At 35.7% G+C, this 21,009-nt stretch overlaps 1 protein-coding gene and 2 pseudogenes across 6 annotated transcripts in view; 1 reads left to right on the top strand and 2 right to left on the bottom strand.

Annotated features, from left to right (window-relative positions):
• The window catches only part of LOC124984850 (serine/arginine-rich splicing factor 3-like), a 43,112-nt pseudogene extending 30,733 nt beyond the window's left edge, over positions 1 to 12,379 (bottom strand).
• The window catches only part of LOC124984851 (potassium voltage-gated channel subfamily C member 2-like), a 29,158-nt gene continuing 19,916 nt past the window's right edge, over positions 11,768 to 21,009 (top strand). Inside the window, exons 1-3 of one of the 6 annotated variants that reach the window (XM_047552938.1) lie at positions 11,768 to 12,760; positions 13,283 to 13,356; positions 16,848 to 18,264. In XM_047552938.1, coding sequence (XP_047408894.1) covers positions 12,164 to 12,646 — 483 coding nt within the window. In that variant the 5' untranslated portion in view covers positions 11,768 to 12,163 and the 3' untranslated portion in view covers positions 12,647 to 12,760; positions 13,283 to 13,356; positions 16,848 to 18,264. Of the gene's footprint in view, positions 12,761 to 13,282; positions 14,813 to 16,847; positions 18,265 to 21,009 lie in introns of those variants that run through there. The other 5 variants (XM_047552939.1, XM_047552940.1, XM_047552941.1 and 2 more) reach the window with 5 other exon arrangements.
• Positions 16,236 to 16,992, bottom strand: LOC124984853 (UBX domain-containing protein 8-like; annotated as a pseudogene).

The following is a 21,009-nucleotide window of genomic DNA, read 5'->3' as shown; positions in this document are numbered from 1 at the left end:
GTTAAAATTTTAGTGTTTCTTGGAATATCAGTAAGGAAGAGCACTTATTATAATGGCATGGATATTCTTCTCTTGTTATTTAACATATAGAGCTAATGTATAGAGCTGACATTTTCTGTTTTGCCACATTACTGATGCAATATTCCACCAGATTTTTTTACTTGAAAAATTATCAAAATGCATATTATTTCTTTATCCTATTAGTCACTCATTAAACTGCACACATAGAACCTTTGTCTTATTCTTATATCATAGTCCCTATTACAAAGGCAGTAGATACAGCTCTGTTTAAAAAGAAATCTGAAAAAAGTTGTTATGAGTCAGGTTGTATTACACATCAATTAGAAGAAAACAAAACAAAACTTGGAAGCTTTGCTTTGTGACATGAGTAATTGACCATAAATTAGGATGCTAGTTCACATCGATATCATATTTCAATTTGTCAGTTCTAAAATTAAATTTCAAATTATATAAACTAAAATAACAATCTTATAAATTGAAGCTTCATTTAAAGTGAAGATAACAAATAGGAAATTATTGAGTGACTGAAATATAGAGAATATGTTATAAACAACAAAAATGAGTATCTTTTGTCCAAATATACAAACCAAATAAAAATTAATGGCAGTAATTATTAGAATTTGAAATGTAATGCAGTGCCCAATGGAATTGGTAAAGAATGCACTTTATTATTATGCTAATTAAAATTTGTCAAAAAGATTAAGAGTATAATGTAAAATCAGAAATTCCATAATCATGATTTTAAGTTGCCTGGAACGTAAATCTCCATCACTTTGTCAAAACAACAATTTCCTTTTAGGAAGATACATTTGAATTTAATCAAAATATACTTAATACAATTTTTTAAATTCCATGTAGTGTCCGGAGTGATGAATGAATCCTTGCTTTAAACTGCCCTGAGACAGAGGTGACTCCTCTCTTGGGAATTTCTCCATGGGAAGCCACTGGTGGAAAACTGACCAGTTGATGGTGACACCCTGTTAAAAAGAATTCTGTGCAAGTCACGAAATTTATTAGTTCATTGTCAGGAGTTCAAATGCCAGCTGCCTGGAGATAGAGTGTGGACACTTGCTGATAAACCCTAATGGAGCTGTTTTACCCGCAACTTCAATTTTATTGATCTTGAAGAAGCTTTCTCATAATAAATTCTTTTGATGTTTAAACCTATATAATGAAGCTGCTGAGCCTAGTGTGGTCAGTCTTCCTCCACGAGAGTCAGGCTGAACCACTGAGTCCCTCTTTTTCTATTTTTGTATCTGTTTGTCTGTTTTTCCCAATCTCCTTACTGCCTGGTTCAGGAAACTGAGTAAACGTTGTGCCAGTCATGACAATATAGAAAATGCCAAATAAAATGTGCCAGACCTCACGATAAATCCTGTGTTAGGTGGATTACCTTAATTTCTGAAACTAAATTGTAAATTCAGGGTTGATATGAAATCCGTGTGTAATGCCTAATATTTACTTTTTGCTTTATTTTTAAAATTCTGACTTTGCAAGTTATTAATTTTTATAAGACTGCATGTGTATCTTCTTTTATGAAAAATCTTCAATCTTAACAACATAACTGCATATTTGTTTTATCAACCAAAGTTGTACTGTCAATATTGAATAATACCAAGGCCACCACCAAAAATATGCTTATTCTAAATATCTTAATATTATTTTTACAGTTCTTTTTTCCATAAGGCCTATTTAATGAGTTATAGGAAATGAAGTTACAATGTTTTAAAATTAACTAAACTAGTCCTTCTATGTGACCAGATGACATTGCATTTTCTTTGTTGACCTAGGACTTCTTTGCTACCTCTTCAGATTTTAGAGGAGCATAAAGGACACTTTGGAATAATGCTCTGGCTCATTTAACAAATTACTTGGAAGCATCAAGGTTTGGATTGCACAGTAAGAGAGGTCTTGGCAGCAGGCATATGCTGCAGTACAGCTCCCCTGAAATCTGAGCCATCAGGCAAATTAGAAGGTGCTAGGTAAGGATGTTTTCTGACTGTATAGCATGTTTCTGTGAGGGAGTCACAGTATAGACTCCAATGTTCTGGAGGAAGCCCTTATTTTCTGTGGCATAATATCTACTCTCTTTGAAGTGCAGAATTTAAATAGCTACTAGATCATAGTGAATTTCTAACTTGACCAGAAGATATCAAGATTCTGCAAGAAGATTTGAACATTATAAGAGGTATTATAAGATCTGGAGTACACAGAGTGGCCATGCTGGCAAATATGAAAGCTGTGCATAGACCAGAAAGAAAGAGCAACTTTTAATTATTGCTTCTTTAATTGTTTCTACTGACAAACCTCCCATCTCTTAGGAGTTGATAGATTCTGAAGTCTTGATTTTGCATTCTCTATCAAAACAGCCAGCATTCATCACAGACACATTCATCCTGGCCAAGGGAGTGCCAAGTAGCTATGGGATGAATAAAAAACATTACTGGCCATAGAGGCAGCATGCTTTATCACTAAGGATTATATACCTAGGTTGTGGGACATAGAGCTAAGGTTAATTAATGTTTGTCATGACCAATCAAAATGTGTCTTACATTTAGAATAATTTCCATAAGATCAGAAAATATAATATTTAAGGTAATTTTATTTGAATGATAATAATTTGCTTGTGATCTTCCCTGAAAAAGGTTATAAGACTATATTTCAAAAATTATTATGACTTTACTCTCCTGAATTGTGGCTGCTCATTAAGTTAATATTAATATAACTGCACTATTACAGAAATTTAATATTATATTATTTCTGTATTAGGATTCTTAACAAGAAGTATGATTATAAAAAGGGGATTTATTTGATTATCTTTAAAAAATCAGAAGTTGGGTAGTCCAGAATGGCCATCTAAAGGCTAGAGAGCTGCAGGAAACAGTAGTTGTGTAGTCCAAGATACTGATGCCTCAAAAATAAGAGGGATCAATGATGCTATCCCAATCTGAGATCAAAGGTTTTTGGAAACTACTTGCAGAATTACTGGGAAAGTCCACTTTGGAAGAGTGAAGAAGTGAGACTCTGACATTCTCAAGGCAATGCCAGGAGCAAACAAGAACCTGTTCAAGAATTGAGCTTGCAACTGTTGTTACTTCCTTGTTCTTCTGACTTTTGTTCCATCCAAGTTCCCAAACTAACAGTGGTGCTGCCCATTCTTGGGGGGCAGGATTCTCCAATTTAGTTCACTACCCCACACGCCAATCATTTCTAGACATACCCTTATTCACACATCCAGAATTCTCTTAATCTTTGCCATCTCTTAATTCAATCAATTTGGCAATTCAAATTAAACATTACAACGTCTCATTTCAAATGATGACTATAGAACAAAGAATAAACTGAATTAGCATTCAAATGATATTTATATGATGTGTTCAGAGTACTAGCATGCAAAACAAACAAATTTTACTTGATTCCCTTGATTTTCAAAACCTTTCCTTGGTAGTATTCTTTATGAATGCTCAACAAGGAACCATAATATTAATATTGAGATAATTGTGTGGTATCAAGAATCAAAAATACCATGGATTTTGTATTAAATGCTTGAATTTCTTGTCATTTTTCAGCAAAAATCATTCAGTATATTATTTACTTAAAATTTGATTATTTACAAATACACATAAGCATGTGAGTATAAATGTATGAATTCTTTTGGTAATTTATCATTATATTCTTATCACTAAAAATGTCAACTCCAAAGTAAGCATATAAAGATACCTGAAAATAGATACTTCAAATTAGTTCTGATTACAAATGGCTTTTGTGATGCAGAATCTACTCATCTACCAATCAATAAATAGAAATTTCAAGAATAAAGGCTTATTTAATATCATACTGTATATACATGCATCAAAATATGCTGTATACCACAAGTATATAAGATTGAAATTAAGTTTTAATAAACTTTTTATTTATTTTTATTGTTTTACAAGTCTTTACCAAGTGCCTGCTATGTATTAGGTCTCACTGTGGAAACTGGAACTTTCGCAAGGAAAAAAGAAACAAATGATTCTCAGAACCTTTAAGTAGTATTGTAGCTGAAAGACACAAGCTTGCAGTAATGAGGTTTGAGTAGAAATTAGAGAGCAAGTGTCATTATTTTCTATGTTCCCATATTGTCTAGCCATCCAGTCTTTCCCTTCCCAACCATTGTCTGTATTTTCAGTGATAGCTAGAGAATTGGGGGGATAACTTGGATAATTTTGGATAAGACTTCAAGTTCCTATAAATATTTCAAGTCATTTCTCTGAGGATGAGTAATCAAAATAAAAGGATAATTGCTTGGCATCTGCTTCCTCTCTGTTACCCTTTCCGCAGCAGAGAAATGTAGAGGTACACTTGATCCATGCTGGGAATTCAGAATCTCTGCACTGTTAGTTTATTTTGAAAGGCACAGAGACTGAAGTGCATTAAAGACTCAGAATTCTGAGTTCTGTGTTCTTATTGTTTGAATATGAAGTATCCCTCCAAAGCTCCTGTGTTAATGCAGGAATATTCAGAGGTATTGAATTGAGAATTGTAATGTAATCAGTCCATCCTAGTTTGAATGGACTAAGTGGGTGGTAATGATAGGCCAATGGAGTCTGCTGGAAGGAAATGGGTCACAGGGGGGCATATCCTGGAAGACTTCATCTTCCCTGTGGCTCCTTCCCTTTTCTCTATTTCCTGACCACCATGAATGAAGCAGTGCTCCTCCACCATGTTCTTCCACCATGATGTGCTTCCTCATCTTGAATTCAGAACAATGCAGTTGACCAACCATGGACTAAGCCTCTGAAACCATAAGCCCCAAGTCAACTTTTCCTCCTCTAAGTTGCCCTTGTCTGTTACTGTGGTCACAGTGATGCAAAGTTGATTAACACATACATCAGTGTATTTTAAATAGCTCTTCTCCTTTGTTTTATATCCTAGAAATATTCTAATAAATTACCTCTTATTTATTAACTTAGGTTTGATGATTTCTTTTTATATATTAAAAGGAAAATAAATATTTGTTTATATAAAATGAAAATCATATTTGAAAATTAATAGAGTGAGAAAGAGGCCCAATGAAATCTAAATAATTCCAATAGTCAGTTCAGCACCCAAGATAACTCCTCTACCTGTATGTAAAACCAGATTAAAATTTAAGAGATGCTTCATGGCAATGTAGCCACAAATGCCTCCAAATAAGGGGAATTCCTCAAAAAAGTTCACTGAGGGATTCATCAAGCCCAAATCAACCAAGAAGCACAATACACACAGCTCCAATCAAAAAGTAATGTTTTGTGGTTGCAGAGTCAAGAGATTCCCAAAATAAAAGCACTCACATGAAGTTTAAATACAGAGAAATGTTCAGAAGTCTATTAGGTTGAACAAAGAGCAACCCATAAGCATCAACATTGCATTAGCATTGATTCTAGTTCTGCTGCTTGATTCTTTTGTTGGATTGACCTGTTCTTAGGTCATAAAGATAACCTCTTGTTTTGGTACTCTGATCACCAAGCATCCTTACCCTGGTCATAATGCATCTCTATAAATTTTAGAAATATTACCCTTCCAAAAAATCTGTTTTATTTGTTCTTTTTAGATACACAGGACAGTAGAGTATATTTTTGGCATTTTATACATGCACTGAGTATAACTTATTCTAAATTAGGATCCTATTTTTGTGGTTGTCCATGATGTAGCATTACCCTGGTCCTGTATTCAAATACAAAGATAGGAAAGATATGTCTCATTAATTCTACTCTCCTTTATATTCCCCTCCCCCTCCCTTTCAGATGAATGGAAGAATATTACTCAGCCATAAAGTAGAATGAACTTTTGACTTTTCCAGTAAATGAATGGAACTGGAGGATATCATGCAAGTGAAATAAACCAGTCCTACGAAACCAAAAGTCAAATGTTCTGTCTGATATGCACATGCTAACCCTTCCAAAAAATCTTATCATGTCTAAGCATAAGGTCTAGATGGGGCTGGAGATATAGCTCAGTGGTAGAGGGCTTGTATGTGGCCCTGGTTTTGATTCCCACATATCCAAAACACAGATTCAAGTAGGGGATAATTGTGGAAAAGTTAAAGTTTCAGTTATTGAATTTTTATTTGTGAAATCTACCTTCACTAAGTGGAACATATTATTGAATTTGGTATTTCTGAATGGTATTATCCTTTTTCTCATGCTGATATCTACCTTAATTGTTGTAAGAAAAAATCCAATGGATTGGATCACATTCTCTGTTGAACAGATTATGCAGGGAAGCACTCTTGAGTAATTCACCCCAAATCAAGACAAGAGATGGGTATTTTTTTTCAAAAGGTTATTTAAATTTTTTTTTATTTAACCAAAATTTTGGGAAGAAAGATATAAAAATGTATGCTTTGTTATAGGATTATGATGATTTTCTTTTCTTTCTTTCCACTTGTCTTTATTTTCTAATGTTGCTACAATGGACATTTGTTACAAGGAAAAAAATTTATAAAAAGGAGGAAAAATGCACTTAAAGATCCTTTCCTTGCCCCCTCCCTGTATTCTTTCCAAGACTGTCCATCACGACCTGTGTATGTGGTCTCCAACTGGTAGGGCATGCTGCCACCCTGTGGGCAGTAGTGCCTGGGCAACATGTCCAGGTGACTGCAATGGCTGGGGGTCAGACAGCCAGGCTCCCACCAATGTGGTCAGCTGGACTCCAGCAGCACGGGTCCACACTGCCAGCACCGCTTCCCAGCAGGGCTGCCAGGCCGTTCTCCACGTGGCCAGCCCCACTCTCGGCTCAGGTCACATGCGGGTTGTTTTTCTTACTCTTATCTCTTGAAGTTTGCCCAACACATCACTGGTCAGCAGACATGTCCCTCTCAACCCTCGGTTCCCCAGCCCTTCACCTTTCTCTCTACCTCTCAGCAGACGCATAGCTGCCCTCTCTTCCTGCCTGCCTAGAGCATCTCCAAATGATAGCAGTCAGGAAGACAACAGGGATGAGGAAACTCCCCATTTAAATGAAGACCCTGCAGCAGCTGTGCTGTGCCTCTGGAGTTAGATCACAGCTAAACAGACTTTACTCCAGCCCCAGTGTCGGGGGTGGGGAACTCTCCCTGCTGGGAGCCCTGGGAACACCTGGATGCTGGGGAGACTCACCCGGCAGCCTCTCACTGCAGCACATGTCCAGGGCCCCTCCCTCGGAGGCGTCAGCAGCATGGCTCTCTCTCTCACTCCAGTCTGAGCATGCTCCGGGCGCCCGCCAGCGGGCAGGCAGGCTGGCGGGAGGATGTACACGCGCGAGTGTGCGTGTGTCTGCCGAGATGCGTATTTTTGAGAGGCAGTTATTTGTCCCTCAGTACAATTTGCTTAAAACTCTAACATTTACATATAAATAAGCTTGCTTATTGTTATTCAAATATTTGAGATATGATAGATATGTTTCATTTAAACATTATAGATTAGAGAAAAAGTTCAATATAATATGAATTAATGTAATTCTTCTAAATGGTGTTGGTTATAAAACTCAGGAAGTAATTTTATTAATTGAGCTGTATTGGATTAACATAAGGTGAGCAGACTCCCTTGAGTAACTTTTTCAAAATTTTCTGAGAATCCCTATCAAAATAGGGTTGGATTCCTGGCAATCATTCTTTAGATATTTACTTCTGATATAGCATTTAAAAAGTTACATCCTTTTTCCCTGTCTAGGTTGGGTTTTCCCATGTGGTTGTGGAATTGTGATAAGGCAGAGTGAGTTTCTAATTACTGAATAATTCTGTTGATAAGTTGTAGCCTTGTATGATTTTATTTCAGTACCTACTAGGTTATAATTATTACAAATTCCATTAAAGTGGCTTGATTTAATACATTATTGGTAAAATCAGTTTTCTCTTGTCATCTTTCTTGACTTCAGAAGTTCTTCTAAAACATTCATCAAAATTTCCAGAAAATTTATTCTCATCTGTCTCTGTGGTAAGATAACTTTTTGCATCCTTAATAATGCAATGTGTGCATTATTGCAAAGCACAGCACACTCTCATAATTAATGGAACTTAATTTACTTGTTCATCATTATCAGAATTGTAGCCAACTTTAGTCAATGACAGTAATTTACTCATCCTATTGAGTAAAATTCAATGTTGGTCATTGGGCTCTTGACTACACAGTTGGCTTTCTGTTCTATCTGCTTTCTAATCCTTTTGAAGTCTGTCCTATTCTGACCCCATGAGTCTGCTTCCCACACATGCCTTAAGACATTCTTATTTGTCACTTTATTTGACATATTACTCTGAAATTCCATTTCCATCATTATCCTGCCATATACAGCATAGAACCCTCGACAGGACCTGGTGGTGCACATCTGTACTTCCAGCTACTCAGGAGTCTCAGGAAGGAGGATTATAAATTCCAGGCCAGTTTTAGTAACTTTGTGACACACTGTCTCTCCAAATTAAAATTTAAAAAGGTTGAGGTTGTACCTCAGTGTTCTACAAAACCTGGTTCAATTCCCAGCACCTCAAAAAAAAAAAAAAAAAAAAACAAACATATATATATATATTCTGATATATACATATATATATATCAGAAAAAAGGAAAGAAAGAAGAGCCCACAGACTAAAGATACATTTAACGGTCCTTAATCTGATAATAAGTTATTAAAACAAAGAAAACTAGTGCTGTTCCATGTAAATATGAGTAGAAGCAAAACATAAGAAGGATGGGTTTTATGTTTTCACGTTTTTTTGATTTTGATGTGCTTAATCTATTGGAAATAGATTATATGTAGTAGCTGCCCCTGTAGTAAAGAGAGTTCTATGTCTTATCACTTTCTTTCCTAATGAGATTTTGCCCTAATAATTGTCTTTATTTTTACAGACTCCATGATTACATTTTGCATTTAATAAATGTGCTCAAAATCTCAGCTTTTCAGGGGATATGGTGACCCAAAAGTCAAATGAAGTTATATAATTTTTATAGAATATTTAACATAAAAAAGCAATTGTAAATTAGAACTTGAAGCAATAAATATCCTTTGGATTTATAGCTTATTTGGTTTCTCAATATGTCATGTGGCTTCAACGATTTGGGTATATATAATATCTAAATATGAATTCTAAATTGTTGGAAAATTCTCTTTTGGGACCCAAATAAGTGAAATTCTCTCTGCAGGTTTATTTTCAAACAATCAATTGTCCATACTTCTGCTGAACCTGTGTCTTGTCTGTTTCTCAGAATGAATTGGCCCCTCCCATGTCAGTTGACTTCCAGCTGAGACTGGTCAATTGCAGGCCAGGGTAGGAGGTTGAATGTGTATGGGAAGGGAGGAGTTCATGGATTTCTCTGTGCCTTTGGTTACATCTTTAGCATTAGGTGGTTAAGTTATGTAGTTATAATTCTTGACACAAAGACCTATCATGATTCCAGCTTCTACAGGTGACCTGGCATATGAGCTTCTCTTAACACTCCATTGTCCATTTGTCTCTCCAAGAAGCAACCTACTACTGGCCTCTCAATTACTTTACAGTTTTTCAACCTACTACATCAATTATCATTCCTCAGCATTAAATTCTCTTAACACCCAGAAAGCTTTCTTTCCTAACTTGACTCAGATAATCAGTATATATATATTTTTTAATCTCAAATTGTCATGCTAAACATTCTTTTGTAATTTAGGGTATGAAAGCATTGCCATTAGACTCTAGGGTTGTTGTAAGTTCCACTGCTAATATAGAAACAGCTTTTTGGAAGTTTTCACTCTTTTCTAATTTAAATTCCTTCAATAATGTTGACTAAATCTAATTTTAACAGTGAGAGTACTGTAAGCATTTTGGAGAAAGTTAATTGATGACCCTATGAGAAATTATCTCCATTAAGGCTGGTTCTTTATTTATAATAGGAAAATCTTGGCGAATTTTGTTTTAGTGATATCAATTTTACTTCAAATCAATCCTAAATCATCATTTTTAAGCAAATTAATGGAATGGTAAGATTGTACTCTCATTTTTTAAACATGAATTTGAGCCATATAAATGACTCAACATGAATCAAGCTTAACAAATGGCAATTCACTTATGTTCTGAGAATTAAATCATTTTGTACCCTCCATTTAAATTTGTACTTTTTCTTCTGAGTTTTTTTTTTTTTTCCAGGTAATAAGCTCACTTTATCTTTTATTATTTTACATCTTATTTTGAAATAGTTTCATTTCACAATGATATTGGTTTATCTTTGGAAACTAGTCCCAAATTATCTTAGATCTGTAAAAAAATTTAATTACTTTTACATTTTTTTGGCATTTTTGGTTATGATGGCAGAAGTAAATGAAAATCAAGTATTTATCCCACTTGGGCTTTTTAGTTTCTTGCTAGTTCATCTATCTGCCAACATAACAATTTATTTTTCAGTTCTTTTAGAATATTTGTACTTTCCTATTTCACTAATTCAAATTTATAACCAACATAAAACTATCACCAGTCATAAGGGTTATATGTTAGCATTGATAATTTTGCTTAAATTAGCAGATTTTTGTCTAAAACATTTTCTCTCAAGAATTTATAATCATGAAATTACATGAAAAAAATTGATTAAGGAGCATTGGAAGTAATCATCTCCAAATAATTTTATGTTATTTAAAATCTTATTTTCTCTGCTATTTCCTATGAAGTAAATTTATAAGGATGCAATTCAGGTATTTTAATGGGATCAAGAAAACTGGCAAAACAGTCAAGTCCTATGCTTTGCACCACAGAGCACATTTAAGCAATATACTGATGATATATCATAAATTTCACTCTAGTAATGTGATAAACAGCAAAAACAATGAAGTCAAAATAATACTGTTATTTATAACACTATGAAATGTTTAGGAACATATATCTGGGTACAATTAATTCATGCAATTTTCTAATAATTATGTTAATTTCATGCAAAAAAACCCTCCCAAATCAATGTGAAATGTCCAATGTTATCTTTTTAAGAATATTTTATATTTACTCATCTATCTTCCCAAAGGCAGATGTATGCTTCATATTCTTTCACTCTTAGATGTTAAAAAAGAGGGTACATGCACATTTGGTTTTGCTTGAAAAACACTGTGGGCCATAATTATAAATACTCATTTATGTTTGAAACTTTCATAAACAATGATTCTACAAGTCAAGCTTGAGCATTCTTGGCTCTGCCTTCCACCCTCGGCAAACCATTCCACTTGATGAACACCACCTGTGGCACTAAGCATTCATTGTAGCAGGAAATAATTTCCTTTGAATACCCGTTGCTAATAATTATTCCCAAGATAGACGATTATATATGACTTGTAAACATGTTAGCTATAAACTTGAAAAAATTAATTCTAATATATTCTGTGAGATTCATTGGTAACTCAATGACAACATAAATTAATGGAATTCTCTTAAAATGGCATGGATTTAATTTTGGTGAAGTAATAAAATTAAACAATTTTTTGAAGATTTTTATATAGTTCTTAAATGATTATTTTAAAAATAGAAATAGCTGTAGGTCCTGATGATAAGGGACATGAAGAAATCAGTAGTTAACGATGGAGGTGGTTGTTTTTCTTGTATTGAAAACATTTTCAAAAGTTTGAATTAAAGTGCATAACAGTTATACATGCTAAACTAAACGAAAGAAAAACAGCAAACAAAGCGTTAGACATATTTAAAATGCAAATCGCGATCAAAATCCAAGCTGCGCGCCTGCACCTTAGAGTGGGTGGCGCTCTCCTGACCGAGGCTAGCCTTCACTCCAGTCTCCGCCAGCCCATCTGTTGGCTCCCGGCGGGTCCGGCAGGCCCGCTGGACCCGCCCAGCGCTCCATGATCTGCCCAACCCCGCGCGATGGTGACAGCGCAGAGGTTGATGCTGGACTAACCCACAGATCACAGAATGAAGGCGGGGAGCGCGGCCGGCGGGCAGCAGGGGCTGTCTCCCCGACTCCCAGCCCAGAGAGGCGGTTCAACTACCTGAACCCGGAAAACGCCAACAAGTAGCTTGTCGAGAAAGGAGAAGGGAGACTCAGCTGGCCGCCAAGACTCGGTCCAGCTGCCCGGAGAACCTGGTCCCTTCGGAAACTAAAGCAGAGCCTTTTCTCTTGGTCTTAAGTCATGTCTGAGCCACAGAGATAGACGGGCAAGATCGAGAAGGAGGAGAAGGTGATCCTCAATGTCGGGGGCACCCGACACGAAACCTACCGCAGCACCCTCAAGACTGCCAGGAACGCGCCCGGCTCTTCTCGCCGCCTCGGAGCCCCAGGGCGCCTGCCTGACCGCGGCGGGTGACAGCTGCAGCCCTGGCCCCCTCCACTCCTTCACCACCGTGATCTCCACCGCCTCCTTTGTCCCGGGTCCCGGTGGCTGCTCGGAGGGCGGCGCGAGCAACTGCAGTTCCCATGACCACCCTGCAGGCGGCAGTTCTTATTTGACCGGCCTCCAGGACTCTGCCTGTGTGCTCAATTACCAATGCGCCAGCAAGCTCCTGTGCCCCACTGACGTGGGCCGGCCACTGGTCCAGGAGGAGCTGCCCTGCTGCTGGATGGCCCACTTGCAGCATCCCAACGCACAAGAGGCTCTGGACGTCTTCACGACCCCCAACCTGATCGGTGGCGACCCTGGCGATGACGAGGACCTGGCGGGCAAGAGGCTGTGAATAGAGGACAAGGGAGGGCTTGGGGCACTGGCCGGCAAGACTGGCCTCTGGGATAGACTGCAGCTCCGCTTGTGAGCCCTCTTTGAGGACCTCTACTCATCCACAGCTGCCAGGGTAAGGCCGGAATTCACCTTTTCTGCTGCTCCAGATTCTCCCAATTCCTTTTCAACTTCTGTTCTTTGCCACCAAGGGCCACTAGGACGAGCGGTAGAGAGAAGGGGGCTCCCCAGAGATGAGTTTCTCAGTTTATCTGGGGCGGGTAAGCACTGGGACCCTGGTCCCTATCCTCCCATCCTCCCACCATTCCGCTCCCCGTCTATTGTGAAGACAATACTGTCTGTCTCTTCAAAGGGAGAAGAATTTAGTATTGGGATTACTTACCTCAGTGAGCTGACCTCTGTAAAATTCTATCTGCTCACTTAAGTTTTGAATGTGCTGCCTTTTTTCATGGGTGATATCTATGTTCCTTATAGGTTGAACCTGGATACTCACTTTGATGACCCTAATTTTCTAAGTTTGAGTAATTTAAATTGTAGAAAACTTTATTTTACTTTTTGTATTGTGATCCCAGCCTCATTCTCCCCCTCCTCCTCTTTCTTCTTCTTTTTGTTTTTTTGTTTGTTTGTTGTTTTCTAGATTACATGACATCTTAAATTTAGTCCTTGGCACTCCCAATGATTTCTTCAAAATCCAATGAAAGGACTATGAAGGTAAACAAAATGATTTCTGCAGTTTAAAGGAAATTTTAAAAATATATAAATAACCAAAAATTATACAGTATGTGAATGGGTTTTAATTATATGTGAGAACAGAGTACTTATGTAGATAAATCTTTACAATTGCTTGTATCTGGTTTGCTTATACCACCCAGGAAAGACATCCCCTTGAACAGAATGGGAATTCGTCCAGCTTTACTTTGGCTTTTTCTTCATTATTATCTTTCTTTGCATGTCAGAAATTCTGCATACTAGATATTATGAAGCTCTCCATTGTCAGAAAATGTGCTTTTGATACCACTTTGGAAGTCTTCAGATGTGTTTTGTTTTCAGTGAGGAGAATATAAAAGAGACTATTTAAATTGAATGCATACACAAATTCTAGTATGTCTACATTCTTATGAACTTAGAATTAATAACTTTAACTTTGAAATCTTTCTTTTGAAACCATTCTATAAATTCAACAACAAAAGTTTGCATTTTAAAAAAAGTGTGTTATTTATTTAAATTAAATCACAGACTCATGACCATTATATCAGTGTTGTTTGGTTTCCAGATGAGCACCATGGATCTCTTTCCACTTGGCTGTTAAAAAGATACTCTGAATTTGTTTTCAGGCTCATTATGTAGTTTATTCCCTTCTTCTCCAGATTGTGTGCTAGAAAAAAGATGTGATATTTTATTATCATTCCTCATAACCTAACATATTCTCATGTTTTATGTTACATTTTATTGTAATCAAGTTACATAGCAAAAACTTTAAGTTGTTCAACCTTATCATTGCTGTGGAATTTGATTCTATTGATTATTGATCAGAAGGGTAGTCCAGTGACTTGAAAATAGTTTGTTGGTTTAAAATCTTAGATTTTATTGTAATTATAATGAGGATTCAGCCTGCATCTATTTTAGATGAGGAAAGAACATAGATAGATTCAAGATTAACACAAGATCACAAATCAAGTGGAAGTAAAATCAGCTAAGAAACACTGACCTGAAAAATGTTTTCAAAGTCACTCAGTCACTTTTCAATAAGTTATCTTCATTTTGTAGATGAGGAAAATAAGGACTGAGGTGCTAAGTGATGGCCAACATCAGATGTCAAATTAATAGCAGAATTAAAATTGTTCAAGAGGTCTCATGATGCCTTTCCCAGGCCCTTTCCACCAAAACTATTGATTATAACTGACTGAAATGTGAAATCTGTGCAGATGATGTCACTCTTTTGATTTAATGTCACATAACATATTCCCCAGAGTTCAAATTTTGGGACAGAGTTTATAATTTTCAAAAATATGTGTATTCTAGGAATTTGGTGAAATTTTTACCTTGTGCCATCCAACAATAGAATAAAAATATGGGATTTGACTAAGCATTTTAAAGTGAAAAAGATAAAAAATAAAATAAAATAAAATAAACTACATTGTGTTTAACCATAGAAATGAAAAGTTGTACCCCATTTGTGTACAATGAATCAAAATGCAGTCTGTAAAAATAAAAAATAGAAAAAATAAAATGTAAATCACTTGTGGAAATCAATTAAAGTTCACTTCAATTAATTGCTTGTGTATTAACTGAAGTTCAAAAGAATTTAACATGGTTGTTTTAGATATTCTTTTACAAATTATAGATGATTTCTAAAAGTGTGATATATATTTGCATGTATGCATCATTTTATAAACTTTTTGATATTAATAAGTGGTGAATTTTTTACTTTTTGTTTGTATTTGGTGCATGTATTTGTGTCTGTTAATGTTCTTATTCATTTTTTGCAACTTAGGAGTTGTAATAAAAGGGCATGTATGTCTATAAAGGGTGTGATATGGATATTCATAATCTGTTAGTCTGCTACAAAATGATGGTGCCTGACAGTTCATTTTTTCCCATCTCTTTGTTATAGAGAAGCTATAATGGTTTAAATTACACCTTATAATGGTTTAAATTACACCCAGTAAAGCGATTTAGAGTATTAGCTGAAGACAGAACAACATTGTATGTAACCTATGCAGGGAGCGTTTTTCTTTTTCTTTCTTTCTTTCTTTCTTTCTTGCGCCAGGGATTGAACTCAGGGCCTTGTGCTTGTGAGGCAAGCACTCTACCAACTGAGCTATATCCCCAGCCCAGGGGTGTCTTTCTTAAGGGAAAAAGGTAGCTTTGCTATAAAGTATAATGAGCTCTGCTTCCAGAAGCTGACAAAATTTGGTCACAGAAGATGCATGGAGATGAAATTTTATTTCTCCTGGTTAAAGCAGGCTAAAATTGAATGGATTTATTTGTAATTTTTTTTAAATTTTAATATCAAATATGTACTTGTACAAAATTATAATCTGACTTTTTTTCTGTTAAAATAGAAAGATTTCTTGGAGTATTGTTTCTCTTTAAGAGTTTGCAAAGGTTCTTCTTTACTTTCTGAGAACCTAAATATATGGAAAGATTTTCCGTCTTATAATATCCTCTGTTGGATATTGACTTTAAGATGTTCTTAATTATTAGTAGTATTTTGGTACTGGGGATTGAACTCAGGGGTGCTCAACCACTGAGTCACATCCCCAGCACTAGTTTGTATTTTATTTAGAGACAGGGTCTCACTGAGTTCCTTAGTGCCTTGTGATTGCTGAAGCTGGTTTTGAACTTGGGATTCTCCTACCGCAACCTTCTGAGCTGCTGGGATCATAGGCTGAGCCACCGTTCCCGGCTAAATGTTCTTAATTATTTAAAAGAGCAAAACCTCTTCATTTTTGAAAGAGTGAGTCCTTTATACACATATTGCCTCTTACATTTACTTTCTTTTTTTTTTTTTAATGTGAAACCTTTATTGTCCTGCAAGGTCATGGCATAACTGATTTTCAGTAGAACAGGTAGTTCTCATTTCTTTCCTAGTTGCTCTGCTCCCTCACTTCCATGTTAAGTGCAGTATCCAGTTATTCCTACATTTGCCAGTGACCCATCTCGCTTCACTTCCGGGACCTTCTGGGACAGGACATGGAAAGGCTATATAGGGATGAATAATACCAAATTTTCATCATCCAGTCAGATAAGATCTGTGAACTCCAAGACTTAAAAAACCTCTTCTCAGGAGTTCCCACTTAGACATCAGAGAGCAACAGTAACTACTTTTTCAGTTGTTTCAGAAGGTTCTTCAGGTAAAACAGGAAGCTGCTCCTGTGAGGGCCATTCAGCAGGTGGGAAACTTCAGTCAGAGGCTTAGGCAAGTTCAGTCTCTTTGCAGCTTCTCTGTTAGTTGTTTTAAAAGATGTCTGACTTGCATTTTCAAGCACCAATTCTTCATCACCCCCAAGTCTGTTACTACTGGTTAACTTCCAAGTTTTACCCATCATTTGATAAAAGCACTCTTCCAGTTTTTTCAATCTCATTTCTTGGTGAGCTTTTAAAACATTCTCTATGTATCTACTGGCCTTTTCACCTTGTGCCTCTTGCTTTTTTCTCACAAGTTTTTGTCTATTTTCATTCTCCTCTTCTTCTTTCAGATAAACTTGGGGAAATTTACATGCGTTAAGTCGTGGAAAATAATTAAAGAAAGAAGAGAGCCAGCAGTAAGAAAACCCAGGCACACGGCAAGATGAGATCTTTAATTTCTAGGTCTGGGGTCCTACTCTGGTGCTCAATACACAAAACAGGGTGGGGTGGGGATGCAGAGAGCAAGACAACAAACACCAAGGACCCATGAAGTCATGGTGCCTTACATTTAATATTTTTTGTAATTGAATATTTTGTAATATTCATTGTAATTGAATAGGTAACCTAGTATTTTGTTCATAATAATGCAGCATCTTATTTAATCAAGGTTCAAATGTGTTGACAAGTTTTAATATGTATTTTCCCACTCAAAATTATACTCTAAATCTCTTTTCAACCAAAAACTCTAAGATTTTCCATAAGTCTCCCAGAAATCACAAAGGATTCTTCTTTCTTTCATTTTTTGGAGAGAGTTGCAAGAAATAAGTAAGATTCTTATGTCACTATGGATAAGGAGCTTGGCAAGCTTCTTCAACTCAGATGTGTTGCTTAGGCCTCCGAGGGTAAAGGAGTAAGAGTAAAATGTCTTTCAAATTTTTTTTTTTCAGAAACTGTTTCATGGGAATTTTCAAAAGATATGTCAGTGTCCCCATTGTCAAATACGTTTACTATTACCATAGTTGTGGTGTTTGTCTATTATTAGATAATAGTAATAAAGTGCTACTAAATATGAATTCAGTTATTTAAAGAAATATTAACTTAATTAAAGCTTTATTTGATGCCTGTTTATTTTAGGCCAGGTGTTTTCAATTGTGGATTCACCTCACTTATCTATGTGTTTTATTAATATGCAGCTTTTTTAAAAAAACTTTTTAATTAGAAATAAAAATCCTGTCTATGTACAGTGTAAATATCATGTTCTGATATCCATATACATTGTGAAATTGCTGAATCAAACTATTGGATATGTGTATTACTTAAACATATTTATTTTGTGATAAGTGCTCTTAAAATCTGCACTCCGAGTGATTTTAAAATGTGTAATATATTTTATTGACTCATAAACCACAATCACCTTTATATATAACAGATTTCATGAATTATTCCTCCTCTGTAATTGAAATTTGTACCTTATGACCAACACTTTTGCCATCCCCCAACTTCCCAACTTCTGATAAACACCATTCCATTTCCTGTTTCTCTCAAATGTTAACATTCAAGATAAAAATGAATACATGTGACCTCTGTGCTTCTATGCCTAACTTATTCCACTTTTAATATAATGTCTTTCAGATTCATTCATTCATGTTATCAAAAATGACCTGATGTGCCTTTATCTTAAGACTGAAATAGTAGCCAGGAATGGTGGCACATGCCTGTAATCCCAGCAGTTTAGGAGGCTGAGACCAGAAGATTGCAAATTCAAAAGCCAGCCTCAGCAATTTAGTGAGGCCCTAGGAACTTATGTAGAATCTTTCTTAAAAAATAAAGTGCTGGGGTTGTAGCTCAGCAGTAGAGCACTTGCCTAGCGCATGTGAGGCACTGGGCTTGATTCTCATCATCACATAAAAGTAAATAAACAACATTAAAGGTATTTTAAAAATCAATAAAAATAAAATTAAGGAAACAAAACAGCCTGGGATGTGACTTGGACATAAGCACCCTGGATTCAATCTCCAGCACACACACACACACACACACACACACAAACAAACAAACAAACAAACGAAAAAACAGAATAGTATTCTGCTGTAAGTACATACCATATTTTCTTTATCAGTTCATCTTTGTAAGACATTTAAGATGATTCCACATCTTGACTATAGTGAATTATGGTGAAATGAGCATTGAAGTGTTACTATGTTTGAGATACTGGCTGTATATTCTTTGAATATATAACCAGAGGTTTTTACAGAACATTAGGATACTTGTATTTTTAATTTTTCAGTAACATCTGCACAGCAATACAATGTGCGTTCCCACCAAAAGTGTGAAAATCCCTCCATATCCTTACCAATACTTAGTTTCTTTTTTTCTTATATAGTCCACCAAAGCTCCTGTATGAAATAATGCAAGAATTTTCAGAGGTGAAAATGATTGGTAATGAGATTTAACTTAATGGGTGGATTAGTCCACTGCTGTAGGTTAACCGGGCAGTAACTGTAGGCAGGTAGGGTGTGGCTTGGGGGTTTATATTTTGTACCTGATGAGGGGAACCAGCTGTCTACTTTCTGGCTGTCATGTCCTGAACTGTTTTTCCCCTCTATGCCCCTCTACCATGATGTGCTCCTTGGCCTTGAGCCCAGAGCAGTACAGTAGGCTGTCTAATAGACTGAAACCTCTGAAACTGAACCAAAATACTCTTCCTCCTCTATGTTGTTCCTGTCAGGTTTTGTGGTCACTGAGATTAAAAGGCTAAAACATGTCTTCTTTTTTTTTTTTAATTTATTTTATTGTACACAAATGGGATACCTACTCTTTCTCTGTTTGTACATAAAGTAAAGGCATACCATTTGTGTAGTCATACTTTTACATAGGATAATAGTGTTTGATTCCTTCTGTTATTTTTTCCTTTACCCCCACCCCTCCCACCCCTCCCACCCCTCTTTTCCCTCTATACAGTTCCTCTTTCCTCCATTCTTACCTCCTTCCCACCCCCCACTATGTGTCATCATCCACTGATCAGGGAGATCATTCGTCCTTTGGATTTTTGAGATTGGAAAACGTGTCTTCTTGATAGTAACTTTTCTAACAAGCATGAGGTGATATTTCATTGCGGTTGTAATTTGCCTTTCCAGGGTGCTTTGTATTGAGCATCATTTTAGTTTACTGCTCATTGTTCATATGTCTTTAGTTCTGATGAAGATAATAAGATAATATCTTATTCAGGTCACCTGCTTACTTTTTAACTGGGCTATTTATTTCTTAAATTTTAGTTAAGTTCCTCAGATATTTTGGATATCAAACACCTATTAGATATATTGTTGTGAAGACATTCTCCAATTCTATGGAGATTTTCTCTTCATTCTATTGATTGTTTCCTTAGCTGTGCAGAACCATTTCATTTGTTGTAATTCTATTTTCTCCTTTTACTTTTGTTGCTTAGATGTTTGTGTTCATTTCTGAATATCATTGGATGTTAACTTTTCTGTTCAGCTTTTTTCTAATATTTTCATGGTTTCAGAACCTACATTTGTGAGTTGACTTTTGAGTATAATGAAACATAAGTATGTAATTCTTTATTCTGAATTTGACTATCCAATTTTCTCCAAGTCAAAGAAACTTTATTCAGTTTATTAAAGAAATATCCTATATCTCATTGTATATTCTTGGCATCTTTGTCAAAAATCAATGACCATAAGTGTATGGATTTATTTCTAGGTTTTTGATTCTGTTGCATGGTCCATTTTTCTATTTTTATATCATACTGCATTGCATTAATTACCTTAGCTTTCTAATATTATTTGATTACAACTAGTATGATACCTGAATTTTTGCTTTACTCATGACTGCTTTGGATTTTCAGGATAATTTTATGAACTTTTGGATATTGCCCTGAATCTCTAAATCTCTAAATCGTTTAGGGTAGTATGAATATCCATAAGCATGGGATAGTTTTTATGAGTTTGCATTTCCATTTATCAACATTTTATAGTTTTCCATGTACAGATAATTTACCTTGTTGATAAAAATAATTTCTCAATATTTATTCTTATTTGTAAGCTATTGCAAATGAATTATTTGGTTCATTTCTTTTTCTAATATTTCACTGTTAGTGCATGGAAATGCTACTAGTACTTCTATTTAATTTGGTATTGCACAATACTACTCAAGTTATAAGATCTAATAGATTTCTCCCTCACTTCCCAATTTTTAAACCATGCACTTAAAAAACTTTTTTAAATAATTTTTTCTCTTATTCCTTTGGTATGTAACTCTACTCTCAGTCTGATGCCAGATTTACGTCCCAGGAAAGTATGTCATGAAAATTGGTAACCATACCTTTAAAATGGAACCATCATGAAAGACAGCACCATTGTCTGCCCGTTCCTTTTGGAGAGTAGTAACTTAAATTTAATAAGCAGTAGTTAGCAATCACAATGACTTAATCATAATGACTGATTCCTTCCCCCAACACCCTCTAATACCTTTTCACTTGCTCACTAGTAATTA

Source organism: Sciurus carolinensis, chromosome 5 (assembly GCF_902686445.1).
Source record: "Sciurus carolinensis chromosome 5, mSciCar1.2, whole genome shotgun sequence".
Classification (NCBI taxonomy): domain Eukaryota; kingdom Metazoa; phylum Chordata; class Mammalia; order Rodentia; family Sciuridae; genus Sciurus; species Sciurus carolinensis.
This window is presented reverse-complemented; position numbering and strand designations above follow the sequence as displayed.